At 42.1% G+C, this 18,980-nt stretch overlaps 1 protein-coding gene across 7 annotated transcripts in view; it reads right to left on the bottom strand.

Moving 5' to 3' along the window:
• LOC137427560 (myocardin-related transcription factor A) overlaps window positions 1-18,980 on the bottom strand; it is a 53,953-nt gene that overhangs the window by 33,157 nt on the left and 1,816 nt on the right. The window contains exon 1 of one of the 7 annotated variants that reach the window (XM_068117144.2): window positions 14,240-14,567. The exons of 4 other annotated variants lie outside the window; for them this stretch is intronic. In XM_068117144.2, coding sequence (XP_067973245.1) covers window positions 14,240-14,315 — 76 coding nt within the window. In that variant the 5' untranslated portion in view covers window positions 14,316-14,567. Of the gene's footprint in view, window positions 1-14,239; window positions 14,568-18,980 lie in introns of those variants that run through there. 2 more of the 7 variants (XM_078778016.1, XM_078778018.1) reach the window with 2 other exon arrangements.

Below are 18,980 nucleotides of genomic sequence, written 5' to 3'. Positions count from 1 at the left end.
AGACATATCCCAGAAGACCCGAAGCTGTTATTGCTGACAAAGGAGCTTCTACGAAGTATTGACTCAGGTGGTTGAATACGTATGTATATTAGATATTTCTGTATTTCATTTTTAATTATCCTGTAAAAAAATTCTAAAAACAAAATTGCACTTTGACATTATGAGGTATTATGTGTAGATCAGTAACAAAAATATCTCAATTTAATATTTTTTAAATTCAGGATGTAACACAACATATTGTGAAAAAAGTCAAGGGGTGTGAATACTTTCTGAAAGCACTGTAGGTGAGAATATAATGAAGGATATGAAGGTGATGGGTTTTAACCACTAGAGAAGGGGGGTCGTTCGTGAGATGATCATTGGTTTTGGGGCACGAACGTGATTTGCAAGGCATGCTGGGGAATACATTAAAGGGCCATATTGTGGAAGGAATGGAGAAGTGGGGAGGGGGAGGAAAGGAAGGTTAGGCAATTTGAGGGTCATCCGCACAACATGGCAATGGCATTTCCGCTATTTCAAAAGGACAAGCTGGTTATCTCACGAGCTCACAGGATATGCTTGTGTCCTCGCTGATTGGTTGGCTGAACCTTCACATGGAACACCTGAGGAAGCAGTCACTTTATATTTGACGACACCATATGTTGAAGAACTTGTGCTGATAAGTGAAAATGAACTTTTAAATTGGAGCTCAGCATTATGAGTAGCCCACTTATGCGTGTGCGAAACAACAGGGCGAAGAGATCTGCTCTCCCATTCGAAGGTCTCCATTCAGCAAGCCCAATGGGGCCTTTATGGCAGTTACAAACCACGAAGCATCGTAATGTGACTTGTACGGACCCAGATCTTCACCAAAATCGAATCGATTCCTCCTTGTCACACACACAACCCGTCCAACAAGTTTCCTCCAAATCCATCCATAACTTTTTGAGATATCGTGCACACAAACAACAGACTGCGGTGAAAGTCGGCAATGAAAAGGAGAATGAATGAGCAGATAAATGACAAAATGATGAGAGTCTGCGCTCTCAGGGAATTATCGGGGAAATTGGGAGGAAAAGGGTAAAAACCATCGCCACTAATAAAACATGCCATTATTGTTTTTTGCTGTTTGTCGTTTCAAGTTCAGGATCGTTGACTGAATCAGCTGAAAGGAAAACGAATGTTAACAACTCATTTTATTGCATACATTCTGAGAGAGATGAAAAGCAACTTAGATATTTAATATTCTGTGATTGAATGAATTTTGTTTTAAAAAAAACAACACATGTTTGACAGATTGTGGAAGGATGAAAATAATCAAATATTAAACTCATTCTGTGAATTATTTATTTATTTTACATCTTTGATATCCTCATCATCATCATGTACCACATGAGAAAAAGGTAAAAAAACACCACTTAGAGTTTATGTTTGACAGGTTGTTGAACGATAAAAATAATTAAATATTAAACTCATTCTGTTAATTATTTATTTATTTTACATCTTTGATATCCGCATCATCATCATGTACCACATGAGAAAAAGTTTTTAAAAACACCACTTAGAGTATATGTTTGACAGGTTGTTGAATGATAAAAATAATTAAATATAAAACTCATTCTGTTAATTATTTATTTATTTTACATCTTTGATATCCACATCATCATCATGTACCACATGAGAAAAAGGTAAAAAAACACCACTTAGAGTATATGTTTGACAGGTTGTTGAACGATAAAAATAATTAAATATTAAACTCATTCTGTTAATTATTTATTTATTTTACATCTTTGATATCCGCATCATCATCATGTACCACATGAGAAAAAGGTAAAAAAACACCACTTAGAGTATATGTTTGACAGGTTGTTGAAGGACAAAATAATTAAATATTAAACTCATTCTGTGAATTATTTATTTATTTTACATCTTTGATATCCTCATCATCATGATGTATCACATGATAAAAAGGTTAAAAAAACACCACTTAGAGTATATGTTTGACAGGTTGTTGAAGGACAAAAATAATTAAATATTAAACTCATTCTGTGAATTATTTATTTATTTTACATCTTTGATATCCTCATCATCATGATGTATCACATGATAAAAAGGTAAAAAAAACACCACTTAGAGTATATGTTTGACAGGTTGTTGAAGGATAAAATAATTAAATATTAAACTCATTCTGTGAATTATTTATTTATTTTACATCTTTGGTATCCTCATCATCATGTACCACATGAGAAAAAGGTAAAAAAACACCACTTAGAGTATATGTTTGACAGGTTGTTGAAGGACAAAAATAATTAAATATTAAACTCATTCTGTGAATTATTTATTTATTTTACATCTTTGATATCCTCATCATCATCATGTATCACATGATAAAAAGGTTAAAAAAACACCACTTAGAGTATATGTTTGACAGGTTGTTGAAGGATAAAATAATTAAATATTAAACTCATTCTGTGAATTATTTATTTATTTTACATCTTTGATATCCTCATCATCATGATGTATCACATGATAAAAAGGTAAAAAAAACACCACTTAGAGTATATGTTTGACAGGTTGTTGAAGGATAAAATAATTAAATATTAAACTCATTCTGTGAATTATTTATTTATTTTACATCTTTGATATCTGCATCATCATGTACCACATGAGAAAAAGTTTTTAAAAACACCACTTAGAGTATATGTTTGACAGGTTGTTGAAGGACAAAATAATTAAATATTAAACTCATTCTGTGAATTATTTATTTATTTTACATCTTTGATATCCTCATCATCATGATGTATCACATGATAAAAAGGTTAAAAAAACACCACTTAGAGTATATGTTTGACAGGTTGTTGAAGGACAAAATAATTAAATATTAAACTCATTGTGAATTATTTATTTATTTTACATCTTTGATATCCTCATCATCATCATGTACCACATGAGAAAAACGTAAAAAAAAAACACCACTTAGAGTATATGTTTGACAGGTTGTTGAAGGATAAAATAATTAAATATTAAACTCATTCTGTGAATTATTTATTTCTTTTACATCTTTGATATCCGCATCATCATCATGTACCACATAAGAAAAAGGAAAAAAAAAAACACCACTTAGAGTATATGTTTGACAAGTTGTTGAACGATAAAAATAATTAAATATTAAACTCATTCTGTGAATTATTTATTTATTTTACATCTTTGGTATCCTCATCATCATGTACCACATGAGAAAAAGGTAAAAAAACACCACTTAGAGTATATGTTTGACAGGTTGTTGAAGGATAAAAATAATTAAATATTAAACTCATTGTGAATTATTAATTTATTTTACATCTTTGATATCCTCATCATCATCATGTACCAAATGAGAAAAAGGTTTAAAAAAAACACCACTTAGAGTATATGTTTGACAGGTTGTTGAAGGATAAAAATAATTAAATATCTAAATAAATATTTAATTATATCTAAATATTTAATTATTCTAAATATCTAAATATTTAATTATTTAAAAATAATTAAATAATTATAATTAAATATTAAATAATTAAATCACAGACTGGCCAAACAAGTGAACATGTCTTTCAATCCTGACAAATCTCACACTCTTACGATGTCTCTCCGAAAAGACCGACTGGACAACCCTCCCATCCACTTTCTGAACAATCCCCTCCAAGAAGTTCTGTCACTCAAGCTTTTGGGTCTCACTATCTGCCATGATCTTTCCTGGGAAAACCACATTTCAAATCTGGCCTCCAAAGCCAGTCGCCGACTGGGCATCCTCCGTCGTGCGAAGTCCTTCCTTGGCACACCTGAGCTCCTCACCACATACAAGGCTTTCATCCGCAGCTCAATGGAGTACTGCTCTCCCCTCTGGGCTGGTGCTCCTGCCTCACACCTAGCTCGTCTTCACGCTGTTGAAACCAAAGCGTTCAGAATCATTGGAATCTCCTGCGATGAAGCTAACTCCGAGGACCTTTCACTCACTCACCGCAGGCAGGTTGGTGGTCTTTCTGTCTTCTACCGACTCCTCTCTGGCCTTGCCCCCCCCCCCCCCCAGCTCTCTCTGGGCTCTGTCCCCCAAATATACCTACAGGTCGCACAAGATCTGCCTGCAACCCTCTTATGGTTAAACTGCCAAAATCAAGACTCTCTGCTCACCTTCACTCTTTCATTCCTCTTTTCTCCCGCCTCTGGAACAAACTCCCTCACTCTCTTCAATCCCACTCCACCCTCCAGGTCTTTAAAACAGCTGTTCACCACCATCTCTTATCTTCCCCCATCCAAAACCTTGATCTTTTCTATCCCCGTTAATTCACCCCAGATCCACTTTTTTGAAATACCGACTTCTTTCCTGGAAGTCCTGGCAGTGTCCATGTGTTTTATACCTCTCCCACCCCTTCCCATGCCATCCCCCCAAGCCCTCTCATTCCCACAGATCTCCCGATGTCCCTGCTCTCAAATGTTGTGCTTGTGTGCTTCCCTCTCTCTCTAACCATCTTGTCTCCCGCTCCCTTTATCCTATGTTTTATGTGTCAGTTTGTCTTTTTGTCATTAATGTTAGCTCTTATTACACGAGCCTCAATCTTGTATACAAACAAACAAACAAACCAAAAAAAAGGCCAAAAAAACACTTCGGGTATATGTTTGACAGGTTGTTGAAGGATAAAAAATAATTAAATATTAAACACATTCTGTGAATTATTTATTTCTTTTACATCTGTGCACTCTCTGCAGATTGTTGGTGCTGCTGAAACAGAGACTCAGCTACAATCCTTGTTGGGTCAGGAAGCCAGGAGAGAAATTTGCAATTTGTACATGGTGCTGGCGATAGCTCGCCTACTCTTCGCGAAGGACACCGTGGGATCTTTAACGTCCACCAACTAATGCCGGTAGACTATACACCCGTTTAACGTCTATCCGACGGACGGGACACACATTGATGAATCACCCTGCCTGTGAAACACCAGGTGGCCAGTTTAGAGAGGTGAGTGTGAGTCTGCGTGGGTGTACCTCGAGGCCATCCTGCATGCCAGCCCCCGATATATTTCATATTATTTGTGAAAGAATTTTTTTTTTTTTTTTTTTTTTTTTTTACATATTTAACACATTCTGTGAAAGCAACACAAATCGAGACCCACCAGGTTGTGCAGACAGGTGTTAACAAAGTTTTTTACACCACGTGACCGCAACTGCTGTAAAACTAGATAGTTGTATGTGAAAATTGATATCCAAATATCAGCATTTGCTGTACCGCAGATATGAATTGTCGCTCTCCGCACATGCGTATAAAAAAAAATACCAAATACCAGGTCTTTTGTAGAAAAACAAATATTTCACAAAATCACCAAAAGTAGTTCTGAATGTTTGAAGGTGACAAAGCTGAATGTATTTTTGGCATTTAAAAAAATCTATACAAGGTTTAGGCTCATGGAAGAGCTAGGACACAACATAACAAAGGGAACATCAGGAGAAAGGTGAAACACCAACAGCAGAAGACAGACGGAGAGAGAAATTGGCAGAGACAGACAAACAGGGGATGCAGGTAACGATGCGGGGTTAAGAGAGAACGCAAAATGGGATAACATGGATACATAAGCAAGATATTGGGAGGGGTTAGGGTGGTTTAATGGGTGTAGAAAATATTATGGGTTTGGATGGGGGATGACCTGAGGCAGCTGTCTGGAAAATCGAGAGGGAAGAATCAGAATAAAGAGAATGTGGAAGGTGGTTCCACAGGCAGGAAAAAAGAGGTATCAATGAGTGGAGGTGAGCAGAGGTTCTGTATTGAGGAACCTTCACTAGGAGGGGGTTGCTGCTGGACCGCATGCGTCACTATGGCCTATAGACTCGGACTCGGACTATAGACTCGGACCTATAGATTCGGATATAGATAGACCTATAGACTCGGCTTCATCCCAAGAGATTCCACTGATCTCGAAGGCCTTGGTTTCCACAGATGATGTGAGGCAGGGGAGCCAGCCCAGAGAGGAGACCAGTACTCCATCAAGCAGCAGATGGAAACCTTATAGGTGGATAGAAGAGTTCAGGTGTGCCAAGAAAGGACTTTGCACAGCGGAGGATGCTCAGTCAGAGGCTGGCTTTGGAGGCCAACTTTGAAATGTGGGTTGCCCAAGGGAGATAATGGCTGAAAGTGAGATCCAAGAGATTGAATGACTGAACCTCTTCGAGAGGGTTGTTGTGAAAGTAGATGGGAGGGTTTGCGGTAAGATCATTTTGGAAAAAGCGAGAGTGAGTGTGTGAGATTTCTCAGGATTGAACGACATATTCTAAATGTTTGACCAGTTTGTGATTATATCAAGGTCTGAGGAGATGGACGAGGCTGCTGCCTGTCTGTTAGAAGGATGAGGGATGTCACGGCAGAGGGTGGAGTCATCAGCAAAGAGATAAAGCGGATTTTTCCAGAGACTCAGAGAGATCATTGATGAAGACGAGGAATAAGATGGGGTCTAGAACACTGCCTTGAGGTACTCCATCCTTGACTGGGAGAGGAGAAGAACGGATTCCATTGAGAGCTACACATTGGCTCCGAGAGTAGAGGAAGTCAGTAACCTGTGTTATGGATTCCATAGTCTGAGAGTTTGGAGAGTAATGCGGGATGCTATATGACTGTATCGAAAGCTCGAGATATGTTCAGAGAGATAGCCCTGATCCCATGTCTGTCATTGAAGGCCTCCATCCATTGTTGGGAGACTAGAAGCAGAATGTTCAAGAGTGACCTGGTCCAAAATCAAATTGTTGATCTGAGATTAGGTTGTTGGAGAAAAGGAAGGATTTCATACAAACTGTGATGATGGATTCCATGGCCTTGCTAACGATTGGAAGGAAACCGATAGGTCTGTAGGTAAGGGGATCAGCTTTTGCACCTTCTTGAGATTTGAGAACAATTGAGATTTTTTTCCTTGCAATTGAGAACGATCTTGGAATACAACGGCATGGGAACGGCTCGGTGTACACGTTTTGTTTTTCGACAGACAGAACGAAACGGTTGTGCCAACAGAAACATGGCACAAGTCCAGGCCGTGATGCCAGATCCTGCCTATGATCAGATGCGGTCCAACGCGTCATGTTCTGACTCCAGCAACATATGATCCTTGGCATAACAAAAGTAAATCTACAGAACATTTTGTTTTAAAAGCTTGATTGGTATATGAGGAATTCCCTTAAAATGAAGCTTTGCAGGCACAAGAGATATCGCATGGCTGCAAGTACGGGATATTCCAGGGATAAGCATACGAAACGAATGTTATTTGCGGAATTTTCGAAACTAGCAATACCTGCTCTCTCTGGCAGTGAAATATTCATGACATGATCCTGGGTACCCCGAACACGTATTCAAAAGTTGAGAGAAATCGGCCAAGTACTTTTTGATTCCATAAGATTCAGACTTATATACCCACACACAAAGAATCGCCAGATTTTGTTACGATGATGAGTTCCAATCATGAAATATGGTATCCGATTTCGAATATCAGCTTTTAATAAGCCTATACAATATATTATTCAATCTTGTCAGGAGCCAATCACATAGCACCTAGCCTTCACACCAGACAATCAGCGTAACCACAAATGGTCGAAGGACAGTTTTAAATATTTTTATACTGTATATATATATATATATAATTATATATATATATATATATATATATATATATATATATATATATATATATATATATATATATATATATATATACTGTTATATATATATATATATATATATATATATATATATATATATATATATATATATATATATATGTATAGATATAATTATATATACTGTATATATATATATATATATTATATATATAAATATATGTATATATATATATATATATATATATATATATATATATATATATATATACTATATATATATATATATTGTTACGGATCTCCGACGTCGGCTCTCCCCTTATCAAGGGAAGGGGGGGGGGGGGGGGGGTTAATACCCTTGTCCTTTTATCTGGCCGACGCGAGTCCTGGAAGTTATAACGTCCTTCCCGGCGCGGCGTTAGGTAGGGTTTGTTAGGCCTAGGGATTCGCTACTACCTAAGTACTAACGCCGACCGGAAACGAGGGAATAACTCCCGCTCGAATCACGGATATGGATGGAATATGCCGAGCGGATAGCAATCCGCGATCCGAGTTGTTAACAGGTGACTAGACCCGATTGTAGCGGTTCCGAATCGTGCCACGCTTACCCAATTAGAGAAAAGACTGATGCGATCGGATGGAGAGGAAACCAGGAAAATAGGAAGAACAGAGCAATTTATTACAAATGTACAAGAAGAAGAGGAAACGAAAGGAATGTATATGAAAGAAAGAGGAAGGAAAAGCACACAGGGCAGCCTTAAACAGTCTTATTCTATTCCCCAGACAAACGGGCCCGTCTCACATACAGACACTCACACAGGATTGAAGATGGTAGGTTGATGGTCACCAGCACGTCCAGGCTCCAGTCCGGCTCCGGTCCAGGCGATGGAAAACCCGGCAGGCAGCTCTTCGTATAGCATAACGCGAGCGGACACTTATAATGAGGAGGGGGGAGGCTGGTATACTGCGTACGTACTTTGTGCACTACTCGTTCCAAACGCCCCCTCTCCAATGTCCTGCTTTGGAATCCCAATGCCAGCGAGCCCTCTGTAATCATGACAGTCCTCAGCGCTTTCCACAACGATCAGTCCTGGTCGGTCCTCTGTGAGAGTCCTTTCACAAGCGCATATATTCTCGAGTCCTGTTAGCACAAGCTTCCTTGCTAAGTCCTTAGCGAGAGTCCTTTTTCCAAGCGCGCTTCCTTATAGTCCTGTTGAACGAGCGCCGCTGCATAAGTCCTCTCAAAGGGCTTTGTGCACTGGCTTTTATAAGTGAAGCCAGCGAACGCTCCACGAGCCCCAACCACGCCCTGTCAGGCGATGTCACTCCAGCCCTGGTTGGCTGGTTATCGCTTACCGGCCCCGCCCTGATGGCTGGGTGACGTGGCCACACCTTCTCCCTGGCGCTGCGCCCCCTTTTTCCGGGCTTCACCTCGTGGCTCATGGCGGCGTTGAGCGAGCTCATGGGCAGCGAAGGCTGCTGCTGCTGGCCAAGGAGCGTACCAAATTGGGAGGGGCCACGGGGCACAGACTGGGGAGCGCACTTAATGGCGTCGCTTGGAGGGAGGCTGCAAAATGAACGAAAGGGCCTACTCTTATTTGATCGACGCAATGCAGATTCAACTATTGGAAAATGGCCTTATCTAACACATACTAAGAAATAACTGATGTCCTATGGTGACCTACGTGTTGCTTGTGGCCTATCTATGGGGTGCTACCTTTAACCTTTAATGATGTCATATTTACAAGCAAGTGTGGGTTCTCAAAACTGCAACAATATATATATATATATATATATATATATATATATATATATATATATATATATATATATATATATATATATATATATATATATATATATATATATATATAGTCGCACAGACTCCTTCGGTTAAGACCAGGGACAGTGGAAGGACCAGAACGGATTTACTTGAGGCGACGACCAAATACGGATTATGCTATCAAACGCGGGCAGGGAAGAGGAAGAAGCGGGAGTGCGTAACTGTGGAAGGGGAGCGAACTCAAACGGGCACAATATTTGCAGGGAATGGAAAATAATACAAGGGTTTCTTAAAATAAAAGTTAGGGACAGGTAAACGCGATACTAATTCTAATTCTAAATTGGGATCCTACACACCAGACTGCAGATACGAGACGAGGGAATGAGTTACCAAAGAAACACGTTCGTCGTGTATTTGTGAAATGGTGCATCCTTATCTGTCTTGTCGTCTTGCGTCCGTCGACCAACGCGGCTGGTGTCCGGCCCCCGCTCGTGCGCCACCAGGCTTCGAGCGATCCGCTCGTCCCGGCCTCGTCTGTTCAGCGGCACACCACGAGGTCCCTCGCTCCAAGCTCCAAAGCACCGAGTACCGCTCCAAGCACCATGCGTCCAATGCCCTAAAAGCACCACGCGGCCCAAAGCACTGCCAGCGATCTCCACATGAGGTCCACCACGAGGAGAGACAGGAGAGAGAACAGCGTCTTGACGAGGAAAGCCACAGGGAGGAATGCGACTGCACCACTAAGAAAACCCAAGAGAGCTGCTGCTCCGAGCCAAGCGCGCGAATGTCATGCAGCGCCCCCTTTTATGGCCTGGCCTGTGATGTCGGTCTTGGCACGCTCCCCAATCAGCTTCGCGTAGCTTCCCGCAAGCCACCGAACCTTCCAGCGACTTCACTCCAATGAACAATCTCCTTCTTAGTTGCGTCTTCGCGCCTCCTGCACTGGTTGGCTGGAGGATCGCGCCTACCGCGCAGACCAATCACAGGCCTCCTGGGCATGTTGCGAAGCAAGTTCGTGATGCGACCGGCGGCAGCCATTATCGGCGGTGTCCTGGCCTGCTTTCCTGTCCGTTTTCTTCCAAAGTCATTGTCAGGGAAGGGAATTTAATTACTGTGTGCAATAAAGGGCCTACCTAAGTGTTTACAGGTATGCGTTGCCATAAGGGACAAAGGTTTGATTACCAGGTGTGACACACAAGGGCTGTTATCTTTAATCCCTATCACTTACTAGCACACGAACATCCTGGTATGTTCACAGGTATACTCCTTAACCGACAAACCGGACTAAACACAGAAATTACAGGTAGATTCCCTATCGCGACAGACGAAGCATGTTACCTATTCAGATCTACCTGACTAGATATTCCTTTACCCCACCGACATAACAATATATACATATATTGTGACGTGTATGGGGGTAGGCAATAAAATACCATAGTCGAGATAGAATTGTGGAGGGTTAGCATGCTCCGTATGTCACGAAGAAGAACCCTCATGTATTTAAGTCAGGGCCGGATGTCCGTGTAAGTGTATATGTGTCTCCATGTGAGGGGTGGAGCTATGCTAATTAGTTAGGGCATCGGGGTAAATTCCCAGTGTGTAATCGCCTCTGTGATTTTTCCCTTTGTTATTATGACATTTATTCGGCCAGCCATGCGATCGGCACATAATTAAAATAACACGATCGCCAACAGGATACGAACACCACTACCCCGCCTAGCCGAAACTTCTTGATGGGCAACAAGTGTGGCTGTGAAGCTACGCCCCGAAGGACGATTGGTTAAGGAATGATGAGGTGATTGGAGCGCGCGTGACGTCATCGTCGAACACTATAGTGCTGGAGGGCCATTTTTCACCGGAGGCGACCGCCATTTTGCTCTCTCTCTCTCTCCTGCTGGGCTTGGTCGCAGGCAGTCGCATTTGCATTATATCTCGTTCTGGGCTTCATCGTGAGCAGTCACAATTTTGCTCTCTCTGTTCCAGGCTATGTGAAAGGCGGACGCAACTCTCACCCTCTTGGAGCTAGCTCGTGACGGTTGTGCTCCGTGCCGTGTGCGCTTGAGAAAGATCGGAGCTGTGTGGAGCGTGGAACAATAGGAGGAGGAAGGAGTTTGGCCGCAGCTCCGCAGGTCGGTGGCTGATACGGGCATGACTGCGCGCTATCCTGAGCATTCCCGTCTAAGGCCTCGGGGACCCATTTGACGACCGCCAGGGTTCGAGGGTCGTATGAGGAGACCAGAACTGAGTACCGGCCAAAGCACCACACCACATTTTATTTCGTTTATTTCTCCCTGTGTCGTGTAATTGTGTCGGAATGGGGCCCCCAATTAGGAATTCGATTTTAACCTCAACATTATTTTTTTATCAAATTGCATTTATTTTCATTAAACCATTATTTGTTGCATTTCAGTTGTTGTATTGTTGATTTGTCTGTCTCGTTTATTTGTTCGTGGGATCGGAAAACCCTCGTCACGTCCGTCCATGCAAATAAGATCAGGGAACTCCGTTAGATAACACCGCCAGCGATTCTGCTCAGATGCCTCGGAGTTAAAGCTCGGTTGGCCATCCGTTACCCAGTGGTCTTAACGCTAGGGACACGACAATATATATTGTTGCGGTTTTGAGTTTTGTACAGTCAGTATAATAAAGGTTAAATTTCCCCCTCATAGTTAGTCACACAAGCAACATGTAGCCTCGCGATCGTGTAGTTATCTCTTAGTATTTGTGAGCTTAGTCCTTTTCCTATGTTAGTTCTGCATTGAGTAGAGTAAGGAGAATAGGTCCTACTTCTATTGACTATCCCGCCTCCCTAGCTTCATGCCCCTTTGCGCTGCCTTTGGTTCATTTTGGCGCGAATTAACATGAGGCAGGCCGAGGAGGGTCGGGGCGGGACCGAATGAGGGCGGCAGAGGAGATGACGGTGAGCGCGAGCCGCCAATCAGGGCTCACAGAGTGTGGCGGCAGCACTGCGTCACAGGGCGTGGTTGGAAGGTTCGAGGAGGTTCGAGAAGGTGCGGGGCGTATCAATATAAGCCGTTGCGCAAAGCCCCGTGTTGAGTTCAAGGATTTGCGAGCAGTAAGAGAGTTGAGTCCGAGGAGTAGGAGTTGAGTCCCGGGAGAGTTGAGTTCCAGCAGTGCGGTGAGTTACAGAAGAGGTGAGAATTGAAGGAGCGTGGTGAGCCGAAGAGGACTTTGAGAGATACGTGATTGGCGAAAGACGCGCATGAACCAGGATACGCGCTAACATAAAGTGACGCTCGGTTGAGCTTGAAGCCGAGCCGCGTACAGTGCATTAAGTTACGCGAGTGATAACTCGCTGTGTAACCGCCAGCCGCACTGAGAGACGCGTACTTTTCCTTCCTACCTCATCGGCTGCCTTTTGTTCGGGAGACGCGCTACGAGGATCCTTCCACCGCCTGCTTCCCATCTTCGTGGGACGTACTGGGACCGTGGAGAGCCGGACGGGGCCGTTCCTGGATGACCACGTCGACGCGTTTGGCCGGAACATCAACCTGCCTGCAATCCCCTGTGTGAGTGTGACAGGCCGGAGTCTGGGAATTTAAGAATAAGACTGGTTAAGTGCTGCTCTGTGTCTCTGCATACCGATCATTGTACATACGTGTGGGAATAATAATTAAACCTGTGTTCTTCCTTTCCATTTGATCGTTCTCGTGATTTCCTCATTGGCTAAGCGTGGTACGAGTAGAACCGCTCGAATCGGGGTCCAATAATTAACGGTAACTGCACGGACCACGTGGTACTCAATCCGCTCGGTGTACCCAAATCACACGTGGCTCGTGCGAGGCTTGCTTCCACGCTTCCGTGGTGGCGCAGGGAATTAGGTACGAGTGAGGATTGTCCCGAAACCCTACCTTGCGTTTGCCCGGAAGAGGCGTTTCAAGTCTCTCGGTTCCGCCAAGCCCAGAAAGAACAAGGGGCTTAATCCCCCCTTAGTAAGGGCAAGAGGGGCAGTGGAGAACCGTAACAATATATGTATATACTGTATATATATATATATATATATATATATATATATATATATATATATATATATATATATATATATATATATATATATATATATACACACACACACACACACACACTTATATATACCTTGGCATCAGGAAAGGCATCCGGCCATAAAAACATTGCCTCAAACAGGGAACCATGATTGTCATGGTGCCCGCAAGGCTAACCCCCGCTCTAGCGGGGCCAAATGGCCTTATATTAAAATGATCATTCATTCCTTCACACACTTATATATATATATGTACATATATAAATATATATATATATTTAATAACCAGGAAGTAAATTCCTGCGTGGGGCTAGTGTGAAAAAATTCTGACTCAACCTGGGACTTGAACTTACAGACCTCATCACTTAAGCGGTGACAGCCCACTGAGCTGTTGAGTCTCTAGGATATCCTCAGAGATTTCTCACATGAACACTGCGAGCTTTATAGTGAATAAACTATAAATATATAATTCTCCACATGCATATGCACATATGGTAAATTACTTCCTTCTTTCTATTATCTACCCCAGTCCTACTCTCTTTTTGTCAAATGTAAACAGTATTTACACTGCCACCTTGTTTTCTGTCCGTAACACGGAGATGATGCAGAAAAGTTTGGAGAGCCAGAGTTGTCCTGCAAAGTTCTACATATTCAGTGATATCTCCAAATTATTAATTACTGCCATTAGTGTGCAGGTGCATTATTTTACCAAAAGGAAAAGGGAAATTAGGTTGGGAGAATAACTGGGGAGGAGGGAAAGGGAATGTATAGAGGGGTTGTTGTCCTATCTGAAGCATTATAAGGCAACATAGCAACTGAGAGATACTCACAATAGAAGGCAGGGAGTGTTGGGCCATGGTTCGGTGATATCGGCACGGTCAAACATAGCATGAACGTTTTCGCCATTGGAACTTCCTCCTACGGTCTAGCCAAAGTTCAATCATGTGGCACAATCTGGTCCTTAGCAGCTCCTGAATCCCCACTAAACACAAAGTTGTAGAACACAAAGGAAAGACGAGAAACAAGGGTAGCATCTATGTACACTTGTTCTTTTTGAACCGTTTGTTCACCACATGAACTACACTACCTAAACTTCTCTTTCATGGTCAGCCCAGCCTTCCCCCAGTTCTGCAGACCACAAACTTCCTCCAATTGGCTACTGTTGAACCACATGGCCTGGTGAACCTGCTGGTTTGTTCCTAGCATGGCTCCCGATAGCCAAATGAATAACAGACTTTTGAGCGAAACTGGTTGGAAAGCCGCACGCATTCCAACTGTACACGGTGCTATTAGGAGCAGTAGCAACAAGGGGGCAAAAAAGTAGGAACAAGAAAAAAAAGAAAAGGAAATACCCAAAAAGTTTAAATAAGATTTTTTTTGTTATAATGATACAGAAAGACATTGAAGTATGATTGTAAATAAATGCTCAATAATTTTTTCCAGCTCATCAGGGTTCCGTGATGTCACTGCAAGCCGAAGTTGCGTATGGCAGTGGTTTCGGTGTACAGGCTAAATTAGGGCATCATGGCTGTGGTTCCAAACTTTAGGTGGAGAAATGCCACATCGAATGTGTCAAATATTAAATATTTAATTATTCTTTGCTGCATGTTTGACAGTAGATTAACAACCTCGACCTGTGCGTCACTTTGCAACGCAGCAGGTTGGGCAAGAGAGGGCAGCAACATGCAACAAATGCAAAACGATGATCATGCAACGAGTTGTGCCGTACTTCCTTTTTGCTGTGCTTCTGAAATGAGGTACACCACTAAATTTACCATCAATGGGTGTCCACTTCCCAAAGTGAACCCTAGCATGCAAATCTGTATCGAAATGTAACGGAGTCTGCCGATGCACTGTGTGTACCTTACCTGTTGGCACGAGACGGGAATATTGGACGCACGTCCCACTAACAGGACATGAGGACTTGGTGTTTGTAAACTTGACAAACAAAAGCAAGATTTATTGTTAGGGCCATCCGGTGGCAGGTTGAAGTTCGGACAATCAGGAGACAATTGTCGTAGCTCATTAATGTTGGAAATTAGAATCTGCGAGCGTCGCAAACTGACCGTCTTACATTTTGGAATGCATAACAAACTTGCCTCACAAATTATGAAGTGCTCAGGAACCCCAAGCTCAGGAACATTCTGTGTGGAAACCCGTCCAAGCAAATAGTTAGATAATTTTGAAAATAAATGGCCGAATATTCAAGGAACGTTGGTGCAGGAGGCCCTCCGGCCTATCATGCCTCTGCTGCACCAACTCCAGATCCGTGTAGGTACTCTTCTATCTCAAATGTATCTAGTTACCAATATCTAATTCCAATTTAAACCTATCTTCTCTTTCTGCTGCCACTACCTTTCCAGGGAGACAATTGCATGCATTTGCTACTCTCGTAGTGAAAGACCCTTGCCTCACTGCCATCTTAACTCTCCTCTTCTTTACTCTTTGGCTATGGCTCCTGGTCCTATCACTGTCTGAAACACTCTTCTGCACTTATTTTGTCTGTACCCTTCATTATCTTAAACCTCCCAAACAAATCCGCCCATAATATAGGCTGGATGTGGAACAGGAAGGAGGAAACTTAGATGAGTACGCAGCAAAAAAAATTCACATTTTTGGAAGAGAAATGTCTGAAGAAAAACGCCGCAGTGCACATCCGGGTTTGCCCTGCAAGCTATAAGAATGTGTTACTGCAAATGCAAAGGATGTTTTTGATTAAAAATTTACACCGAGCATTCAAAACGTTCTCCGCAATCGTCCCAGATGCGACAATGCGTCATTTATTTTTGAAGTAAATAACTTTTATCTTACTAATTATATATACTTATGGCTTGTGGGTTACCTTGCAGGTATGTGGCTCACCTTTGAGTTGTCTAGCCTGTGTTTGAATCTTGATCCGGCTATAAACTGTCACCCTGGTGTTTTGGATGCAGGGCGAAGAATCGATGCTTACACCGTCTATCTGAAGGATGTCAGTGCCTTTTGCGGAGACTAGGTGAGTTATCGCCGGCACCCTGAACAACCCAAATTCCTGCCCTGACTGACTGCTGGGAAGGCAAGGCAAACCGTCAGCATACCCTTTGCTCAAAAGCTGCTTTGGTGGCAAGAGTCTGGTGCATTTGATCGATTTGGGATACCGACTCGAAATCTGAAAAATAGAAGGTTCATGTTTCTTAGACAATTGTGGGAACATCTTATGCAGATATATTTTTTGAACACCCAATGTAAAATTAATCTAGACTGAGCAAGTATGGGAGATGTGTTGGAAAACACAAACTATCAGCAACTATTCTCATTTCTTTCCTAAATTCCTCTCTGGAAGTTATTTTTGATAATTATGTAATGCATTCGGCCACTTCATCAACCTTGCTTCTGAACTTACATTAACACAAAAAATTGACATTAACAAACATCTATATATGCATATAACTAGCAGGTGTACCTGGCGTAGCCAGGTGCTGTTTATAATCCTGATGGAATTTTAAGGAAATAAAAGTTTTTTTCCTATTTTTTTTTGGTGGGTTCTAAAAACACTTCCCGACACTCGCTACGGAAAGGGGTTGGGGATTATTTATTTAATATTAACTTTCACATAGCTACAAGAGATTAGGTACTATAGTGCGATAAAAATAATCCAACTTTTTTCTTCTTCGAAATTTTCAAAAAAAATTGTTTGTCCAAATTCTAAAACATTCCGCGACATTCACTGGTGAACATCTGAAAGTTTGAAGATCTCTGAGAAAAATGGCACCGGACAGATACACATCTCTCTTATCTCATATATGAAAGATGGGCTAATGATGTCTGTCTGACCCTGAAACATGAAAATGCTCTGCAAAGAGAGAAAAAAATTATTGAGTAGAAGATGCTTCAAATTAACCCAAAACTACAGGAAAATGATAATTTTTTTCAATCAGACAAAAAGGAAAATTGAATTGAGCGGTGTATAAGTACCAGACCACTGCTTTGATTGCTCTCCAAAAAATTTTATTTGCTGTTAAGAAATATTTAACCTCCCATTTTTGAGCTATTACAACCAGTGCTTATATTGTGGTATTTTTCGATTGGCTTCTGCTAGTTCTCATTGATACAATTTGATTTAATGAAATAATGCAAAGGAAAGTGGCTATTGAAACATAAGAAGAAGAAGAAGAATAAGAGGAAGAAGAATAGGAAAAATTTTAAAAGCTCATAATGTAGACAAGGGATTCAAAAATAATTTACGACAAACGACGGTCATAAGACGGAGGTGAGAGGCGCAGGAGAGCTAGCATTGCTGCTCTCCCATGCCTGTTATTTTGGAGGCAGCGTGAGAACGGTCTGTGATTCACATGGAGCAGTAAGGTTCAGATATTCCCTCGGGCACAAGGAAAGAGGAAGGCGGACAAGCAATCAGACGTTTTGCCTCTTTCAAACCCCTCCCATCCAAAATTCTCCCTCGACTCAACATCCCCATCCATTCATTTTCTCCCAACAAATTCCCCAACAGCAGGTTAGGATGCGATGGAGACTCAAGGGTAGTATATAACACGAGCTCAGTGTTATTGACTTCTCTTCCCAGATCCCTGGCTTAATCCCCATGCTGCCTTTTCCACTGACACAACGATACACCAAAGGCAGCGGCATTGCTCCTTAAGCAGAAGACTTTGAAGATGACTGTATGAACTGCGATATTTTCCCAGGCCTGACAACCCAAAGCCACAAGTAAGTTCAATGGCTGGGCAATAAAGAGGGAAACAAGCAATGAAATCCCACTTGTGTTTCCTGGATAGTCACGCACAATCCTGAATGGATTACAAAACTTAGGAAAAACCTAAGTTTTCGTGTTAATTTCTGGAACACCAATTAATGATATGGTCCCACCAAGCAGAGCGTGTTTAGTCAAAAAAAAAAACCAACATAGAGATGATTGGATTCCCTCTCACATCATCTAATTTCTCCCGCTAATACGAGGCCCTGAGCTTGCTCACCTGGCGAAGCGTCATCGGCGACCGTGCACGTGCGGCGTCATCTCGTGCCATTCTCTGTGACTCTTACTCTTCCTCCTGCCACCCGACAAAACCTTCTGCTTTGCCCGAATGGTTAGGGTTAGGGTTAGGGTTAGGGTTAGGGTTAGGGTTAGAGTCAAGGTTAGGGTTAGGGTTAGGGTTAGGGTTAGGGTTAGGGTTAGGATTAGGGTTACGGTTAGGGTTCGTCTTAGGGTTAGGGTTCGGGTTAAGGTTAGGGTTAGGGTTACTCTACAACCAGCAGATTTGGAGCAAAGCTTGCTTCGCGGGTGTTGTTGCCTCGCCATCAATGTTTGTCAAATGTTGTGCTTTCGGTCATCAGAATAATGCGGCAACAACCAAGAAGCAAATATTCTACAACTCTGCATCCTGTGTCTGTTAACACTCATCCCATCCCTGCCAGCACTCCCCCCCACCATCCCCTTAAACCAAAGCCCCTTGGCAGGAGCAAAATGGCCACTGCAAAGATGCAATTTTGAGATTAGAAGCTCAGGACCGACCGCTTAGTCATGCGTGCAAATCTTTTCGCAAATCTCTCGGTGTTCCTGGCACCCAGCCTCAGATT

Source organism: Myxine glutinosa, chromosome 5, assembly GCF_964187855.1.
Source record: "Myxine glutinosa chromosome 5, kmMyxGlut1.1, whole genome shotgun sequence".
Taxonomy (NCBI): domain Eukaryota; kingdom Metazoa; phylum Chordata; class Myxini; order Myxiniformes; family Myxinidae; genus Myxine; species Myxine glutinosa.
This window is presented reverse-complemented; position numbering and strand designations above follow the sequence as displayed.